This window comes from Scardinius erythrophthalmus, assembly GCF_964197995.2.
Source record: "Scardinius erythrophthalmus genome assembly, chromosome: 8".
NCBI classification, from domain to species: Eukaryota; Metazoa; Chordata; class Actinopteri; order Cypriniformes; family Leuciscidae; genus Scardinius; species Scardinius erythrophthalmus.
The window spans coordinates 10,733,436-10,753,736 of record NC_138228.1 but is presented as its reverse complement, the minus strand read 5'-3'; the positions used below and the strand labels follow the sequence as shown (position 1 = coordinate 10,753,736).

At 38.7% G+C, this 20,301-nt stretch overlaps 2 protein-coding genes across 3 annotated transcripts in view; both read right to left on the bottom strand.

Annotated features, from left to right (window-relative positions):
* Window positions 1–1,853: 1,853 nt before the first annotated feature.
* On the bottom strand, window positions 1,854–2,921 carry cUnh15orf61 (chromosome Un C15orf61 homolog). Of its 2 annotated transcripts, XM_081372401.1 has the most exons (3): window positions 2,794–2,921; window positions 2,216–2,499; window positions 1,854–2,116 (listed from the first exon to the last, which is right to left on the bottom strand). In XM_081372401.1, the coding sequence occupies exons 1-3, from the start codon at window positions 2,823–2,825 to the stop codon at window positions 1,989–1,991; spliced, it is 444 nt and encodes a 147-aa protein (XP_081228527.1). In that variant the 5' UTR covers window positions 2,826–2,921; the 3' UTR covers window positions 1,854–1,988. The 2 variants fall into 2 exon arrangements, with proteins under 2 accessions (XP_081228527.1, XP_081228526.1); XM_081372400.1 differs by having other exon boundaries at window positions 1,886–2,116; window positions 2,216–2,880.
* Window positions 2,922–2,984: 63 nt separating this feature from the next.
* Window positions 2,985–20,301, bottom strand: part of iqch (IQ motif containing H) — a 28,395-nt gene continuing 11,078 nt past the window's right edge. Inside the window, 13 exon segments of the mRNA XM_081372399.1 lie at window positions 2,985–3,649; window positions 4,545–4,653; window positions 5,064–5,125; window positions 5,203–5,328; window positions 7,306–7,476; window positions 11,184–11,470; window positions 11,807–11,927; window positions 16,248–16,351; window positions 16,354–16,435; window positions 16,512–16,784; window positions 18,085–18,263; window positions 18,345–18,428; window positions 18,852–18,918. Of these exon segments, the coding sequence (XP_081228525.1) occupies window positions 3,503–3,649; window positions 4,545–4,653; window positions 5,064–5,125; window positions 5,203–5,328; window positions 7,306–7,476; window positions 11,184–11,470; window positions 11,807–11,927; window positions 16,248–16,351; window positions 16,354–16,435; window positions 16,512–16,784; window positions 18,085–18,263; window positions 18,345–18,428; window positions 18,852–18,918 (1,812 nt within the window). The 3' untranslated portion in view covers window positions 2,985–3,502.

Sequence of the window (20,301 nt, the reverse complement as noted above, 5' to 3'; positions counted from 1 at the left end):
GCATGTAATTGAACTTGTTAATACAAGTGCTTAATCCTTTGTTGATTAGTACCTTATATTCAAGAGAGGGTAATTTAGACCTCCAATTACGAACACGAGTCTTGATTGCACGGCCCTTAAAACAAGGCACTGATCTCTTAACATGGCAGCGTTAAATTTTCCGTTACTTTACAGTAGCCAATTTGCTGCTCCGTTATCCTAGACCGTTGACCGAGGTGAGGTGTAAGCGATAAGCACCCGCTCAGACTAATGTCGTCTCCTGTGGCTTGGCACCACACTCGTGGAACAGACCAAAAACAGGAACGCCACGAACACCGCGACATCGGCTCGGGTTTCACAGGGCTCGCGTCAGCCTGTCAAAGCCACAAAGGCCTGGCCTGTCACCACGCGGTGACACTCTACTCCTCCTCCAGGTCTGCTACAGTATCAGCGACGGGGTAAAGGTCAAAGAGTCAATGAGGAATTAAGACATGCTTGCCTGAGCATTCCCCATGCAGCAGTTCAACACTCAAAGATGAAAAGGAAGAGCCAGCCGTTCAGGCTAATAGTGCTGATCAGATTTCGCTGGGTGTCTAAATGATTTCCATTAAGGCCAATTAGCCCCCTCAATGATGATGTAATATATGTCTGCCTGTATCTACACTGGGAATGAGGGGGCAGGTATGTAACACAGTCAAAGAAACCCTTTTACGTCATTTGTGTTTAAATTGGATGAAATTCTTAATAAGGGCTATTGGCAATTCAATACAGCCCTGATGGTTTGAAACTGCCATTATTCTTACAAGAGTTAGTCATCACACAATGGCTCAATCTAATCAAAATCACTCGGAATTAAGATTTGCAAGACAAGAGCCAAGAGGTCTATTGATTTGCATGTAATACATGATATTATCACGTCGCTGCTGCTACTAAGAGAGAAGGCGGCAAGGCCAGAAAATCGAGGACTCTGATTAATGTGCCCGGCAGAAAGCTTTGAGAAGTCTAGAGGATCAATATGGTAGTTTGTCAAAGCCGATCTCAGAGGTAATGTGACGAAAGATCCTGCAGGAGAGAGCTGGAGTCAGCAAAGCACATTATCAGAAATCAAAGCATCCGAGAATGACGGGGGGAGGGGGTTAGGGTGGGCTCTGAACGAAGGCCACACTTCTTCTATTGTAATTAAAAACCATTTTATCAGACCTGTCCTCTAAACAATCCCTCTTGCTTCCTATTGACAATATGACAGGCAGGGCGTGGGCTCTAATTTGACTTTAAATAAATGAGCTGAAGGTATTTAAAATTCTGCATTAGCTTTAGGGAGGAAAACAAGTGGGAAAACGAGGAGTTGCATAGCTTGTAAACTTCAAAGAATACATTGAGATGCATCACAATAATGCCTAATAATCCTGATAGTGGCATAATGATCTGCATCCCATGTTTGACCAAATCATTTAATCAATAAAAAAAAAAAGACTTCTTAAAAATGTCCAATTTCAAAATAAGCTTGCATACTTACACAATAACCAATTTGATAAATAATAATAAAAGACATGTAATTAAGTATTTTACCTTGGAAAGAACAGATGTTCTTGAATAATCTGGTCAAACTTTTAATCAGTGGTTCTGAATTTTGCCCCTAAATTTTGGGGGGTTTAATCCCTTTTATTATTTATGCAACTGGTTATTTAAATAGCTTCAATTATTACTCCAAAATATGGGGAAATATCTTGCCTAGTTTAGGCAATACTATTAATAAAAATGCTATTGTTAAATAATTTTAATTGAGAAATACTTTTTTTATGCTTTTATTCATTTTTTTGTTATCAATCTGACATTTAGATTGTGTGTTATACTGAAAAGAAAACTCCAAAGTTGAAAATGCATCATTTTATTTTTTTTTGTGCAAAAGTGCATTCCAGGGCACATGCATACATTACTGTATGACAAATATTGGCCTGTGAAACTCAAGTCATTTTCAAATACTCTGAATACTCAGTGTGTCGCTGACATTAGAACTGAGCACCGTCCACCTCCTTGTATGCAAAGTAAACGGTGACAGGTCCTGCAGACGTCTGAACCTTCTCTGTCACACCAACTACCATCCATGAACCCAAGCCATATGCCAAGCATGGGATACCTTAAAGAAAGAGAGGGAAAACATATTAGAAATGCCTAAAAGTATTATTATTATTATTTTAGAAATATCAGATAAAACGTGTAGCCTATTAAAACTTACCAAGATTTACGACTTTCAATGCAGCAAAAAAACTATTTTCAAACTCCAGGTTCTGAGGAGGAGCTTTGGTGCAGTGGTATTTGATGAAAGGAAAAGCACCAGTTCTAAGGATGTGGTAGTTCGCTCCCTGCACCTGCCAGTTGAAGTTGGACAGACCGAACTGGTCGTTGATGACGTCGCGGTAGCGCACGCAGAACGAAGTCCAGGGCGGGAGCGCGCGCTGTGTGAGGTGACATGTTAATACTTCAGAGGCGGCAGGACGAAGCGCTTTATTCCCAAAGGTGCTGGGGAACAACACCACTTTTAGAAAGCAGCTGTGGATTCTCCGCAGAATTTCTGTCATTTCTGAGTAAACCCTCAAGTCTAATATTTCAAGCGCTTCTGTTGGTGCGTCACGTCATTATTTCGTCATGAAAAATAATTTAAGCAACGTGACAGTTTACAAAGCTACGAGAAATAAAGAGCATCAAACCCCAACTAACAGCAGACTTTTAGTCAGTACAAAATTATCGCCTAAACATTCTGTGATCTTGAATCCTAGTCCCGTTTCGGTTGTCAGTAAAGGTTACAAAACTTACCGGAGCGGCTTTAAAACTCGTCTGACAAACATTTACATTATTACCTGGACGAAATTACGATTAATGTGTTAGTTTTTCGCAGATTTGCGTTCAATATAACCTTCAGTGGTACGATAAATATCTTCTCCGGGAAGAAACAACCAAGCGCTTTTTTTTGTTCCTATTTGCTCTGGCATAGATACTGCAGTATGAATAGTATCATGGATCTTTATTCTCATGCGCACTTATACTTCCATTCATAATTGGAACTACACATGAAATACAATACAGTAATATAGCATTAGTTATACAATACATTCTAACAGTAGATGTACAATATAGATGTACATTTAGGCTACCTATTTAAAAACTAGCAAAAACTGCTTATTTTTGAGTGATTATAATTTTAAAGAAGATTTAATGCATAGTTATGTTTTGTGTTCCTGGAACATAATTCAGGGCGGAACGAATTAAGAAACTTTCCCCAGTTGTAGTCTCAACCTATATGATGAGCTAGGAAAATGTCATGAATGGCACATCCTGTTCGCATTGTTAATATTTACTAACAAAACAAAAAAATTGCACAATATTTTAGATCACTATAAAAATGTGACCTAAAAAGGTTATGGACGAAATGTTAATGTATGTATTATAGCTATAACTAAGTTCTATAGAAGTTTGTTGACATCAATTATAACTGAATGTGCAAATGCTATTGATGATAGGGTAACTATGTTGATTTATTTGGGGTTGATCTGTGAGGTTTATGAGGTGATAACTGTTCGCTCCCGACTGCAGGAATCTCCTTTTCTTCTTGAGATGTGGTCTGGTTTTGTATGGTCATGCCCAGGATCTCCTCGATGTCCTTGATAAGGTCCTTATAAAAGCAAACAATAGCAGACATTCAGTGTATGTCTGACTACAGATCTTAACCTCTAACCACTGAACAGTGAATGAGAATTCCTCTATCCAGTTAAAGTAACTGTGTTGAATGCAGTAATTCAGCAAGTTTCCAAGAATCTCCAATTCACTTAAGTCCACAGTGTTCTACATTTGTATGACTTCAGCTGCAGATAGTGGCCAGAGATAAAGCCTTGACTTTAATAAATGAATAACTTGTGTATTGTATAAGATGTTAATATGACAGGCAATTGGCATGCTCCTTCAAAAATAAATGTGCTCATATTTCTCATCTGAGATTGACCAAAAGCTCAGTTGCTTAAATAAGGTCACTTCTCTTTACCACAAAAAATCTTTGGTATAATGATAGTTTAATAATAAACTTTAGTTTAGTTATAATATTAACAATATTTATTTTTTAGAATAACATACTTAAGACAAGATTGTGACATTTTTGTGAAAACTGTTAACCTGTTTTTCACTACACTTGTATGGCCCAGTCTACTCATCATTTGCCAAAGGTATTATGCTGACAATTGTTGTGTCATACCTCAATCTGACTTGAATAATAACCAAAAACACCCAAATTAAATCGAACAACTTTGAAAAATGTGAAGCATGAAGTTTATTATTACTAGCTGATATGTACTGCTGCGTTGTGGATATGTTTTTGTTAATTATTTGTTTGTCAGTTCATTCTTTGTCTTTGTAAAGTCTCTAAAACCATTATTTTTAATATGGTGAAACTGTCAAAAATCCTTGTGATTTCCGTGACATGACTTGAACGTGAAACATATATGGTGTTTTTTGATGACTAAAGTGAAGCAGTGAATATACCATTAGCATAAGGACTTTTAAATACATCCGCATACCTTAAAATTGTTTGCTCCTTGCATATTTGGAGCTGATATTTCCTGATGAATGACTGACAGGTTGCGAGCAAAGGTCAGCAGCGCTCCCTGGAGATTCTCCGAGATTGTTCTGTTAACGACACACAGAAACAAACGAGCTTACTAATGATCCCCCAGAACCATCATCAGAGAAAAACAAAAAAACAATCACCTTGTTTGGCTGTGGGGCTGTAAGGAGCTTAATGAGAACTCTCAGCCTTAAAGAGTGTGCTATTCTTTAGGGAGAAATGAGGAAGGAAAGCAGGGCTTGGATGTGATAGGTATAGGATTTATGTGATGAATGCCTTTAATTCGACTTGGCAGTATTTTGCACTCTGACACATTTCAGGTTGAGGTATTCACTACATAATGTTTAATCTGCTCTTGGGAGTGTGCTCAAGGTCTAGATATATCTCTAATGGTAATGGGGACAGAAGAAGGGAAATCAAAGCTGGAGAAAGACAAGGGTAATGCGTCTGCCTGCTTCATGTGGGAACTCACAGCATGCCAAGACTCCTTCTATCTCTGCTGTCATGGAGGGCGAACACAGTGCCTTGCCTTGCCTGAAACATTAGCAGAAGTATATAAAAACACTTGCTCTGCAATCGAAGAACTTTTTGAAGAATCGAAGAGGTTTTACCTTGACATCATAGCCTATGCCCTGAGCTTTGCACATCAGAAAAAATGTGCTGTAATATACCAAAGAAAGATTGGTGTGGAGAAGTCGGGTGCACATCACTGCAAAGCGACTGGTCACGGAGGTTTGCTGAGAAGAGCACATACACACAGAGAGTTAGAGTTACACACATGTGATTCTGTTGCTAAAAATTTGACCAGTGCATCTAAATGGTAAATTGACCTCTCGGGTACGGCAATAACCGCCACACTAGAAACAGATAGAAGAGTTTCGAAAGCCCACATGGAGAAAGGAGCTTTAGTCTCACAGTCAAATAGGGCACTGGGGAGACCGAGTCCGGTGTTATTAGGTTATACCGCTGCAGAAAACAGAAAGGTTTCCTATAAAACCCAACGACGCTCACAGACACGGCAGATAAAAGATGTGTCTAAAGGAACGCCACAGGAGCGGATTAGTTAAGAGTGGCAGGACTCGCAGGACTCGTAGCGGGCATGAGGCACATTCTCAGTGACAGATATGAAGCGGAGGGTAAAGCCCTTGCACCGTGTACGGGGCATGAGTAATTCCCTTTTATGGAACTCTGTTTTCAGCTGTCAGGCACACTATCCTCAAACAACAATAAAAAGCTTTTCCTGCAGGGTTTTAATTGTGTTTGTAATATTCCAGGCCTAAATGATGGCCAAAGCCGGAGCCATTAAGACAGGCAGGCGGGAGTTGGGCGATATGAGGGCATGCAAACTAAATGAATGTTTGATAAAATAATACAAGTCGCAAATTAACAAGCGTAAACTCCGGTTTGCCGCTAATAAAGGAACTCTATTGTTTAGGGGCTGGCATCAGGTTGATGAGGTGCTCAGGCATGCATACACATGCATAATGAATATGGTATGCATTATTTATGGGCTGATTATTTAGACTCATCTATCAAAATGATAATGAATTCAGCTTCTTCTAAACACCAATCAGGTCGGAAGCGTAATTACAGCGTTTAGTTGTATTTAACCAAAATAAAACAACAAAGCTTAGCTGGATCAATCTTTATGGATGCAGTGATTTATCGGGATAATATCCAGCAGAGGACTCTTATTGCTCTTTGGTCCAGTCTCAAGGAACACATTCTGGATAATGGCATTCTTGTGCTTTAAAGAGCTAAAAGCATCCCAAAGTGTTCAGAGCATTAACCTTTAAAGTGATAGTTCACCGAAAAAATGAAAATTCTGTCATCATTTACTCACCCTCATGGCCCATAGGACTTTCTTTCTACTGTGAAAATAAAATGATTGTTATTTATAGCGGGATGTACAAGTTGCCCTTTTCCATCTAACGAAAGTGAATGGTGACCACGGCTGTCAAGACAAAACTTTCAGTGAATAATGTCTTCAATTTCAGTCTTTTCCTCACACTATCATACGGCTGAAGAAGATTTGGAATAAAAGACACAAGTTGCATACACTGCTTTTATGATGCATTTTTGACAGCCCATAGTTTCTGTCCACTTTTATTGTATGGATGAGAATAGCATCATTAAAACTTGTGCTTCCACAGAAGAAAGAAAGTCATATATACCACCATTAAAAAAAAAAAAAAAAAAATTGGTAAGAAATTAATACTTTTATTCAGCAATGATGCATTAAATCGATCAAAAGTGTCAGTAATGACCGTTTACAAAATGTAATAATTTCAAATAAATGCTGTTCTTTTGAACTTTCTATTCATCGAAGACAAAAATGTTAAGCAGCAAAACTGTACATAAAAATAAGAAATTTATGTTTCTTGAGCACGAAATCAGCATATTAGAATGATTTCTGAAGTATCATGTGATATTAAAGATTTGGAGTAATGCAGCTTTGAGAATAAGAATCTTCTTTCAAAAAATGTACTGACCCCGAACTTTTGAATAGTAGAGTAGGTTTAGAACAACAAAAGGGTGAGTAAATAACAGAATTTTTATTTTTGATCTCTATGAGGTTATTACTAAACTATTCCAAAATAAAGTCTTGAATACCTGACAAATGTTTTTATACCATATTTCAAATCCAGTATATAACAATCACATCTTCTTAATGCCAATAGAAAGAGTGAATACTTGAAATTAGAGATTCTTACAGCTTTGACCTTTACTCCAGCATGGCGTACGGAAGACTTCACATCTTTGACAATAGGAGAAACCTCTAGTTTACTGGTGCGGCAGTCCAGCGTCCCCCTCGTCATCATGAGCATCAGCTGGGTCATAGCCAGCTGGTTACTGTAGCCCAGGTCAAGATCAATAGCCCATACCTAAATACAGTACAAACCAGCATACACAGACAAGTCAGGAGATCTAACACATCATAAAGATCCAATACACATAAATCAACGTAACTATTCGCTTATTTTCAAACAACAAGTAGACAATGACAAAAAATTCTAAACAGACAGAATGAATCTGTATTTGCAGGGGGAAAACACTGAGCTCAGATTCAACAGTGTGTGTGTATGAGAGAGAGAGAGAGAGAGAGAGAGAGAGAGAGAGAGAGAGAGAGTTACATACTGTGTCTAAAGCCCAACTGGAGACTCTTCACATCTGTATGGTTAATGGCATCATTATAAGGATATTAAGGGGTCAGGCCCAGTCGTGGCCTTATGCTTAAACAGGGCTAATTTTCCCTGATAATAATCTAATAGCTATGCCCTCTCTTCAAAAAGTGGCAAATAAATCACCACTGAAGGAGTTGTTAATAACTAAGTGGCAGTTGGCTGACTCTCCTGTCGTCCCTATTTGTCAACCTAAACGCTGCTGCCAGCAAATGCAAATGGTGGCCCGGCTGCTGAAATCACTTTCTGATCACAGTATTGTGCTCAACGTTCACATGCAGAAATATAAAGTGCCCTGAATCATCATCTTACACCGGCTTTAATTCAATTGCAAGCACAAATTAATTTCAGTATATAATAACTACTAAAAAGAAAGAAATATTTGTTGATTTTGTCCAGAAAAAAAATATTCCTTTGTGTTGCAGTATATAAGAAGAAATGTTATGATGACGTCACAGTTAATTTTTTGCTTGCGGAAGTAGTTAATTCAAAATGTCTCAATTTTAAAGCTCTTTAAAAACCAAGCACAACTCCCTGTCCGAAATAAGCCCTTATAAAGGAATCAAGTAAAGCAATGACCTTTGAAAACTGGACTCAGGACTCAGTATAGAGTATAGAGCTGAATCCATCCAGTAGTCATACTTAATACCTGTGCTTGTGGGATAGGTGGGACCATTTAGCCAGTCTGTAGAATCAGCCAAGCCTGCTTCATTGTCAACCTCAACAAAGGCGCTTGATATATACGCCCAGATTGTACCTGTCTTCTATAGCCCCTTCACTTTCATTAAAAACTGCAATCTTGCAGCTGAGCCTCCCTCCGCACACAATGTGAGGCAAGCCTGCAAGGGCAAACACATGCGACCCACCTCTCCCCCACACATACAAAAAATACAGACTGCTTTTAGCAACAGGTTTAAATGTAAATTGATGTTTAAATAGAGACAGGTTAGCACTAGTCTGGCAGATCTGTCTGCCTCTGTGCCAGGAGAGATCGGACAGTGATGTTTGGATTTATCCGCCTGAATTCCTTTTGTCAGGTTTTAATTGTGTGTGCAGTTTATTCTCAGTAAGACACGCTGAATAAAATTCATCCCGTGCCTCTGTGAATTCACAATATAGAGAATCCTGGTGCTATTCAATCAGAAGAATGAAGGAATTACTTTCATTTGCAGGACTAAATGGCATTCTATCTGGAGTGTATATGAGATTCAAGTGTGAGATTTTCAGTGGAAAAGTATATTCCACCTCCATGAGTAATTTATCTAAAAAATCTGCTGTTCTCTGCCTTCCAAAGTCAATCATCTATTTTAAAATCACAGCATGCCAACTGAGTCGATGATTAAAACAGCAGTATATGACATTCATTTGAAAATATATCTGTTCTTTAGCATTTCATACTAGACCAACCCTTTCAGAGTGATAAATATTATGTGCATAAGAAGCTGTAAAAATCAACCACTGACTCAAAGGGGGCTCCAGGCTTTCACTGTGTTAAGTAAATGTCATAAGCCTTTTTTCTGAGCTCAAACATTTCAAACACATACATAAGTGATTAGAACACTATGATTTGGCTTACACCAAAACGTCTGTCCATCTCCAGACAGGCCCTTCAACAATAAGAACAACTGAGAATTGGTTATCTTTTTGAAATAGTGATCGATATAGTGAATTCAATGTGAGCGTGTTCTGCCACCCTCTAGTGGCAGTGGAAATTGGATCGCTAAAAGAACAATGTGACAAGACACATTTCCATCTTAGGCCTGCCAGCAAGAATCATTGACAAAAATCACAGTACTCTAATTAATTATGCATCATGTTGCCTAGTTATATAATCACTCCTTTGCTCACTAATCATTTGCACTAAGTATAAAATTTCCACAGGGGATATTAACATCCCATGACTTAATAAACAGACCTAGATTTAGAAACACAAGTTTTGAAAAATGACTAACTCAATATCTAACACAGTAAGGTCAGTGAGGTCAAATCCATTTCATTTTTTCCACATTAGACTTACATTTATTTTAATGTATCCCCTCCCTTTTCCCCCACAGAGATTTTTCAGTTGTCATGTCATTTGGCAGAGATGCAAAGCAAACCATGCACAGTCTGAAACGCAAGGAATGCTAGTTAGCCTCCTACTGTTAGGGGTGTCTCAGCATTGTAAAAAATGTTTATTTAGGTAACCTTAAAAATGAGCTTCATGAGGTCTAAATTAACATCTAAATGAACTGTTTACAACCTTACTACATTAGCTTATGCAGGTATAAAAAGCTCTTTAGATAACTGCACAAATTCATTTTTAAAGTACATAGTCCGTAAAATCAATTCAATGTAGTGTCCTGCTGTATTTTTTGCAGATATTGAAAAAAGAAGGGGAGAATCTTGCAAATAACCAAGCCAAAATGTTAAATTTCTATTTATTGTGCTAGAGAAAACACCACATTGTTCAATCTGTCTTCGACAGTGACCAAGAACCTCAGCCTGACCTCCTGTCTGACACCAGTACATAGCTGGGGTGTTTTAAGGTCAGGGGGCAAGGCCTTAAAAGGCGAATTAGTTTATTGACACAATAAGACCTGACAGTTTATTAGATAGCCTTTTGGCACATTAGCCACCCTTCATTGTCTCATCTGTACAGCTCCTAAGGGGAACCTAGGAGTGATCTTATAACATCTCAATAAGAGCCCCGGGCCAGTAGATTGAACCCTCACACTATCTATATTCTGAGGTGAGAACGGTGTTACGGGCTCTGACAGAACAGTGCCACATGTCAGATCCCATATCATTTTCAACAGCTTCTTAACATGGCAGGTTCTGTTTTCATAGAGCTGTAAAACACACCACTGACATTTAAGGGTCAATTTGTTTCTGAGCAAGCTTGTTTGATGTAAGATAGATAGAGCTGAGTGCTTCCATTGTTCCCGTATCTCAAATGGTAGAGCATGCCGCTAGCAATACCAAGGTTGTGGGTTTGATTCCAGAAAACTCTACTAATAAAAATGTATCCCAAGCTGCTTTGGATAAAAGTGTCTGAGATATGTGGAAATATTAAATATTTGTATAATAGTTTCAAAAGCCTACTGTACTATGAATGGAAATGTCCTTTAACCTAAATCTTATACTCATACTCAATTGTACATTAATGTGACTATAATACTTAATATCTGTAAAGTATAAAATATTTTAAAAAATGAAATGTATATAAATATCACCAATCTTTAAAACAGCAAAAAACGTTTTGTAACGTACATTTTTGCATACATTTTCTTTTGTAATGTAAAAAAAAATGAATACATCCTTCCTGAATAAAAGTATTATTACTCTAAATCTTACTGAGCCCAAATTTTTGAACGGTAGTGTAAATATAAAGTGGTTTATATTGAGAAGTGTTTTAAAGGTTCTCTAACCTGCTGTTCCAGGTTGCTGGGATCCAGAAAGGTGACTAGATCTACGGAGAGGTGTCCCATGATGAAGCGCTGCTGACAGGCCTGACCTATACTATTGCAGATAGTGTGCAGGACGTCAGGGCAGATGGAGGACTGGGGTACAGTGCAGCCCACCACTTCCAACCCACTGGGCCCACGCAGTTGATCTCCACAGGACAGCATGTGCACATCCCCACCCGGCTCCACCAGAAGATCCACCGTCAGACATGTCACACTATCCGAAGGAGGGAATGCTTCTATCACTCCACCTGAGGAAGGAGATGGATACACTCTTAAAAATAAAGGTTCTTCATGGAACCACATCAGTGGAAACGTTCCATGGCACAAAAGGTTCTTTATAGCGGAAAAAGGTTCTTTAGATTATTAAAATGATCTTCACACTAAAGGTGCGTCACCAATTTGCACTATGCTATGGCCATTTTGTAGTATAAATAGTATGAGTAATGTGTTCACAAGTGCACTTTAAATACCCGAATGATGAATGTAATTAACCAAAAAAGGTGTTGGAATGTAAGAGTGTATAAAGAAAAAGAGAAAGCGTCTCAAGGAAGATCTGACAGGTTAAAGGTACTTTGCAAACTTACCTTCCCTGAGGAAGTGTTCTAAGAAACAGTTCCATGTGGTATAGCAGGATGTGTTGGCCGGCCGGGCATATGACGCCAGAAGATGAGGAACTTCCTCTAAGAACTTGATCATCACCGGCTCCTGCACCAAAAATAAAAGATAAAAGATAAAAGCACAGTCGGTCATACTGAAAATCCTCTAAGCTCCAAAGAGCGACCTAAATAAAACGAATATATATCAACCTTTACGTCATTAAGCAATTTTTGATCATGGTGTCTGGGTCTGATGTAAAAAAACAACAACATATAGCACTACATAATGTCGATACCCCTGATGAAGCAGTAACTACTGAAGTGTGTCTTAATTTGACATGCCTTACAAAAGCACAGAAGCTGGTTGTGTATGGGGGTGGGGGACTCTGATTGACAGCCCATTGCCACGGCATCACAGTAGTCTAATAGCTTTAACTGAAGGCAATAGTAACTGCACCTGTCCCCAATAAGAACTGACACATGCTGGCAGATAAATACCTATGCAAGCCAATCGATCAAGAGATCAATCAGGGTCTGTTTCTGATCAATACAGCCCTTGTTTCTGTAACTAGAAAACACCATAATGGCTTTGACACTTAATTATGTTGTTAATTGCAATGTTTGACTTTCCAGGAGTGCCTCTTAAAACCTGTTGGTTAGTAAGAGAAATAATTTCACCTCAAGGACCTCTCAAAACTGAGAAGAATGGACAGAGCACTTAAGGACAGCCACCACAATCACATTAAGTACATAATTTATGTGCTTTCAACTGCAATGAGATACATAGAAAACAGTTTTTACTTAAGCACAACATAAAAGGATAAAGAATAATTTTGGTGGGAAACTATTTAATGACAAATCCTTTTTATTTTAAGCGCATATAATAAGTCAATAGGTCCTGTATTACAACCTTGAGAAGTGCAGGCTATGCTCTAGAAGATGGTAAGAATGAATAATTTTCAATCTCCATTAAGTCTTTATCCTTTTCAAGTAGGCTACATTTATAATATTCAAACATATGTCACCACTGTCATCACTGAAGAAGTTTCAAGATGTGGAGATAAGATGCTGTTGATATTCAAGTCATGAAACAGCCATCATCATATTCAAGTACCAGAAGAGCCAGGGTCAATCGCTGCGCAGTGATTTCACCCCCGACACAAGCCATAAAGCACACAATGGTGCGGCAAAAAGTGTAAGGAAACGGCCTTCGTTCCCCGCGAAAGAGCAGGCGCGCTCTGAGAATTTGCCAATGCACTTCACACAAACAGCGGGGAGGGAAGGAAAGCGTGAGGGAATAATTTTTGCCATTCTTTATTTGGACTTAAACTGCGAACTGTACTGTGTGAGAGGATTCGGGCCTTGCTTGGCTTCCACATAAAGATGAGCTATTTGAAACTATATAAATAAAATAAATGTCTCCTGTGTGCTTTGATTGCTGTTTGATCTCTACATTAGAAAGAGCGACATTGCAGTTGCAAGCATATTCAACAGCATACCTCCTAAGAGGGATATGGGGCTTTTTCAAAGCTTTCCTTAAAGGGATGTTTCACTTGAAAATGAGCACTCTGCCATAATCTATACATTTTCATGTCATTTCATATCAAAAAAGTAGATATTGTGAAAAATGTCTCACTGTTTTTTGTCCACAGAATGACATACAGTTGGGTCCAATGTTGTTTTGGACCCCATTGACTTTCATTATATGGACAAAAACAAGTGAAACATTCTTCAAATATTTTCTTTTGTGTGTGTGTGTGTGTGTGTGTGTGTGTGTGTGTGTGTGTGTGTGTGTGTGTGTGTGTGTTCGTAAGCCATCTGATATAACTTTCATATTCATCAGATGTTAGACATACAAATATAAAATACAAATATAAAGTGATGATATCAGGTAAATGGACATTTTGAATGGGTTTGAAAATAAAGCCTGGTTATTATATGGACATATTTGCGGATTACTTCCCAAACGCAACATTAACCAAAGGGGAATACAGAAAGTGTTGTAACATTCAATATCTAATAAAATAAACATGGTACAACACGTAATCCCACATGCATTGAATAAAATAAGTAGGAGACAATCTGTCTATCTGTTGATGCTATTAGTATAATGCTCCCCCGTGTCTAATGACCCATGTACTGGCAGAACGTGCATGTTTGTAATGTGTAAAGTGTTGCGTGTACGGGTCCACCCAGCCGTTGAATAGAGTGAGATCCGCATGTCTTTAACCCATCTTCTCTGAATAGCTGATAGGCTCGCCCCAGGCTGAAACACCCCTCTGGGTTTGGGCCTCCCAAACAAACCGCAAAGAATCACACAGTCTTTCTTCACACTGCCTCTAGGTCTGTTTTCACACTTATCTCTGTGGCTGTTCCTCTATAGGGCCACATGGGTTCTTGTATTCTTCCCCTTGCATTAGAAGAGGCTCCTTACAGAATCAATAATTAAACAATGTGCACACAGTAAATAGGGTAAATAGAGGGGGAGCTCACCATAGACCCGGGCTTGACAGGGAGGAAATTAAAGGATGCATTATACTAAAAACAGCTCCCTAGAGAAGCAAAATAGCATTTAAACTCCTATGACTCCTATAAATAAAGCCAAACGCAAAACTTATGTGAAGCCACTGATAATTGCGTTCTGATAATTACAAAATCATTATAATATTTTTCTCAGAGGATAGTGGCCCTTCAAATGGACGTTTTAAAAATTTAATTGCAAATATGCAGCAGACATCATACATACAAATTTTTTGTACTTAAAGAACAAAAGGAAATATTTACATTTTATTACCCACTGCAATTAAAACATTACACTGATAAATCTGCTCTACAATATTTCCGCATTTGTCGCTGAATTTATTAGCTTGAGTAATAAAGTGCAATGAGCATGATAAAAAGATAAATAAAACAAATGACATGCAAAGACGCAATCGTAAACAGAACAGTGAGCATTTAGCAAAATTCACTTATGAGGGGTGCTGCAGAATGGCAAAATTGCCACTAAAAGAGTGAATAGAGATTTGTAGAAAATGAATGACACGCTGAAATAACCTCTGTGCTCTCCATTCTGTTAGCAGAGCTTGCCATTGATTAAAAAGGTTGAAGAGGTAGAATAAAGGCCCGTACTGGCTTCCATATGGCCCAGAAGCCCTAAGGGTTCAGGCCAGCTCATCAGGCCCCAGCTCCCTCTCCTCTCACTGGGACCCCAGCTGGTGAAGAGCCCCCATTTAAAGCTCCTTCACCGCCATCACCATAATGGAGCTTGGCTGGGCCTCAACCGCTTACCTCTGTAATTAACAGCGCCAATGCCACTACAATTACAGCCCCAGATTCCTCTCTCGGCCTCAGTGTAAATTAGGGACTGAGCTAATAGCTTGGAGGTTGGACACGTGGCCTCCTATTGCTCCCGGGATAGAAGGTTACAATAAAAGGCTGGAATAAAAAAAAGAAAGAAAGGAAAAAAAAAAAGCTAGGTCTGATTTTGCACACAGCATCGTATGATGATAACCCTGTAATTAGTTTATACAAAGCTCACGGTGTAATGGCAAAACACTGTATTTAAATCAAGGGCCAAATTGTAAGCATATGATGCAGGAGAGGGTTATGAACATGATTACAGGCGGATAAAACTGATGAGTTTTAAAAAACACAACAGAGTGTTGAATACATCACATTTGAATTAGAATACATAAATATGCTAAAATTCTAATGTCTCATTATTAATTTCCCATGTATTTGAGTCATAAGCACTCTCATGGCATCAAAGTTTGGCCTTGGTCAATAATGACAGGCTTGCCATTGAGACAAGGGTGCATTTTGTACAGAATATAAATATGAAAACCAGGCAAAGCGGAAATTCTAAAGAACAACGCTTTTGACTGAAGTGTAGCTGCATTTGCAAAATAAAAAATGGCACATTTCATTTTGCATTTATAAAACAAGCCACTTGATACTTATAAATTGCTACTGTTGCACAATAGGCACGCACTCATGCAGACTGCATTTGAATGGTCTGCGTTTAGGACAAATCAGAATAAATGTTCTCAACAGATTTATTTAATTCAATTTAAAGGCAAAATCACTGGCGTCTAGCCTGCCTTACCAAAACTTTGTTTTTTTGTGTGAAATGTTTAGTATTATCACTATTGAATTAAGGTTTTATTAAACATAATGCTAACACATTAAGGTATTTTAGAACTGAAATAGTTCAAGGAACTTATATTCAATTTAAAGAAAAAAATCTTTAATTATCCTGATAACTATAATTAATTATAATTAATAATTTAATTATGAAACAATTAAAATAATGAATAATAATTCAAATATAAATATTAAAATGTATCCTTTCTCACAACAACAACAAAAATAATCAAATTGTATAACTGAAGGTTATTTAAAGTTAAAAATAAAGCAGTCCTACCCTTACATGTGGAAGTGACGTTCTCCACTGTTTAGGCCCGTGGCGGATAAACTCCTGCTGTGCCCATGGGAGGCATTTTAGGTAGCTGACGTCACAATAAGCCGTTCCCGTCCACCCACTTCGCTGTCTATCTTGAAGAGCCATCGCTGGACTTCCATGTGTTCTGTCATCAACTGGGCCAGACCTTCATAAAGCTTGGAGAGAGACATATGAATTACTCTTAATATTATATCATAGATGGACGGACAGATGGACGGATGGTTCACTGACCTGCTCCAGGGTGTATATATCCCACTTTCCCGGAGGCACATCGACTCCTGCGCTCCTGAAGATCCTTCTTCCTCCAGATTTAGTGCCGTATAGCTGGGCCACCGCAGGCTCTGTGCCCAGAAGAGGAACTTCGAGCTCATCTGCCACAGCCAGGTCATCAATGTGGGTGACACCGCCAATCATGTAGGCCTGCTTCCCCTGGATCAAATTCTTGATGCGCTTTAGTGTTCGTGGGCTGTACTTCAGGAGCGAAGCTAGACACATGTTTCTGGTCTGAAAGAGGAATATAATGCACTGTTGTGAGTCAATTTAAAGAGCACAGAAGCTGCAGAATTAATGTTATATAAAGATAATAAGCTTTAATAAAGAGAATACATTATGAAAACACATTTTTATTATGAAGGTGTAATAATCCCCAGGAAGGTGAAATCTCAGAGATCTTTGTGTACATAAATAACTGTCCTTTCCACTATAGCTCTAAGGTCTTACCCCTCCCTTTGTCTATGGCTGTAATTTATGAACACACGCAAACACATTGGGCCCATTACGTGCAGCCGGAGGGGTCATGACCTCTCCTGTACTCCAACACGTTAAATTGATAAAGGAGAGTCAGGGGAGGGCCGTAAACCTCTGCAGCCTCTTGTCTTTACTATGTGCTTAGTGATGGGCTCTGTGGGGAAAGCACTAATTACTCCACATCTGTATGTTTGATCCAAGCAGAATTGTCCCGTCTGTCATTGGCATGCCACGCTGGCAGCAACGGCTAACAGAGATTTATCCTGCTGACACGTCTGGCAGAGTTTACACACAGAGAGGAATCGACAGGGAAGAGGCAGCGCGTGCCACTCGTGCACTATGCGGCAATAAATAAATAACGTGTTGTGTTGCACGTGCAGTCAGTCAACCTACAATAATTGTAGAAACAAATCTGCATAGTGTTGCGAAGTTGCAAAGTACAGACTATATTATCCGTCAGTCTATCCATCCATCTATCGATTAATTCAATCAATGTATACATACACATTTAGTTTTGTACAAAATCAAATGTTTAGAAATGTAGAAAAATACTAATATTGATCCATAGACATTGCATTAAAACCTAATCATTCATAGGAGATCTGCTACACAGGGTGCCTCTGTCACCCTCTACAGGTGAGAAATAACACAACAAAATCTTCTCTAAAAATGATTTACAAATTAATGTTCACCACCATATCAGAAACCACTTTGAGGGGAGACAAAAGGTCTATGTATGAACACCTAGGTTTGTGTGTGTGTACCTACTTAACTATATTTTGGGGACAAATATGTACCCAGAATTGACCAAAACCTGACAAAATCTCCCAAAAACCTCCCTTTAGGGACGTCCTCATTTGTAAATCTGGTATAAAAATAAAGTAATGATAGGTTTAAAAAAAAAAAAAAAATGCAGAAAGTTTTGTGACATGGTTTAGGGGCAGGGTTAGTGTAAGGGGATAGAATATACAGTTTGTACAGTATAAAAACCATTACGTCTATGGAATGTCCCCATTTAGATACGTAGCTAAGTGTGTGTGTGTGCAGAGCACCATACTGAAAAATATTCCATTGCTTCTGGCATGAGGATGGTGAAGCGTTTGGCACAGTTGGACTCAGGCGCAGAAGCGTCACCCAGCTCAATAGCTGTCTGCAGGCCCAGCAGGTGAGTGTAGTACTGGAGAACATCCTCTCCCAGGCACACCGGAGACACGTAGATGACCTCGACATTCTCATCTGAATGTGACACAAACAGTCCTGTGTTCATTTTCATGTCTTATCTGTCAATCCAATTTCATTTGTGGTTAAAATCCTTACCTCTGATGTCACATAGTCGCCCCATTTGGGTATTCTGAAGTACATCAAATCCCCTGTGACTGAGTCGCTGATGCTGGGAATATCCTGTCAAACAAATTAAAATGATTTGAAATAAGATTTTATCAACAAGTTAATGACTCTATTCTAAGTCAGGACACTCAAAATACTCAAAAAGACTGCTAGAAACGAATCTCTATAATGAAATGATTAAATGTATGCAAACTAACAGAGCGAGGCAATAAAAACAATAGGGTTCAATTTCTTAATTATCTGAGCTCACACGGGCCTCTCCTCAGCCACCCCCAATGCAAAAATCACACTCCATCTGCTGGTGATTACAATTCACACTCATCATCATCTCAATAGCCAGCTCAGGTCTCAATGATTTTGACAAATACATTTGTGTTTATTTTTTGCCTTTTCTGCAGGTACACATACATACATTTAATTTTTCCCTTAAAAATATTAAGTGACCAGGAGCCATCATAACAGATGCAAAGGAATTACCCAATGATGGGACGTGGATAATAGTCCTTTTGGCGGAGGTGATGTGTTTCCAGTTGGCTGCCAGACTCTGTGAATCACAGCAGAGAATAAAAGAGAATAAAAGTGATCAGTGACAGTCAGCACCCACCAGCACATGGATTTATCATGTTGTCGGCCCACCGATGGCAGCAAAGTGAGGAAATTATGCTTGTCTTTCTCCCTGGGTCTCATGGAGACAAACCAAGCATAAATCACATTAATTAAATCAGCTAAGTGCATACTTAGAAACATCTTCCCTCTATTAATTCAATTAGCAGGCTACATGAAGCTTTCTGCCAGGGGAAGATTAAGGCTTAATTAAAAGGATGTGAGTGTTTAAAGGGTGGAAACATACACAAGCTTGTGTCTCCTCTCACAGTGAGTGACGGTGAGGATAAATGAACATGTGGGCACTAATTAGGAGACATGCTAGATTCATAAAGATGTTACAGGAATGACAGCGCAGATGAAACATCTGTTCTGACAAATAGAAACTTAATCTAAACGTGAGCTTGTGCTATCACAATTAGTCTTTGTATAAGCACCTCTGCATTGAAAGTTCAATTCTCTCCAGCACTATATTGATGAAACATGTTCTCTACAGCAGTGGTTTTCAAAGTGTGGGGCGCGCCCCCCAGGGGGGGCGCAAGGTTACTGCAGGGGGGGCGCGGGAGATCAGCAAAAAATAAATAAATAAAAATACAGCCGTTACGTTACGCGTTCAAGTGCGTGAAAGCGGTAGTGATAGCGCTCTTCTTTTATAAAGCGGCAACGAACGGCACTGAATCGTTCTTCTTCAGACCGTTGGAACAAGCCCAACATTGAAGTTGCTCGCCAAAGAAAAAAACCTCTTCAGCGGACCGAATCACGAGCTGCTATTGTGAAGTGCCGCGCGCGCTCTGGTAAGAAGACCAACCAGAAGCTGAGCTCGTGAGGCACTCTCCAAAGATGCTATATATTAACTTTTAATTATAAATTAAAAGTTAAAGTTCTGGTTTATTATTCTCTCTTACTGTTGATTCAATGACATGACAAATTAAAACTATTCCTGTTTTTCATTGCACGTTATTATTTTATTTTGTAATTTTTTTATTTTTCATTTTTCAAGGAGAAATACAGAAAGCAGGCCTTCAATGATTTCCTAGATCAAAGACACTTGTAAGTTTATCATTGCACGTTTTTCATTGTAAAAAAAAGTTCCACATATATATATATATATATATATATATATATATATATATATATATATATATATATATATATATATATATAATTAAAAAAAATTGGGGGGGAGGGGGGGCGTCAGATTTTTTTAAAGGTTTAAAGGGGGGCGCGACCAAAAAAGTTTGAGAACCACTGCTCTACAGGTGTGTACAGCCTGATTTTATACAACACTTTAGCGAACAAGAGCGTCCCAGAGAACTTCTTGTGA

Bases quoted from the DNA above. Each gene is read 5' to 3' on its own strand.
- cUnh15orf61 (XM_081372400.1), bottom strand. From the start codon at position 2,558: ATGACAGAAATTCTGCGGAGAATCCACAGCTGCTTTCTAAAAGTGGTG. The intron at 2,117-2,215 runs GTAAGTTTTAAT...TCTTTCTTTAAG, and splicing joins ATTGAAAGTCGTAAATCTTG to GTATCCCATGCTTGGCATAT.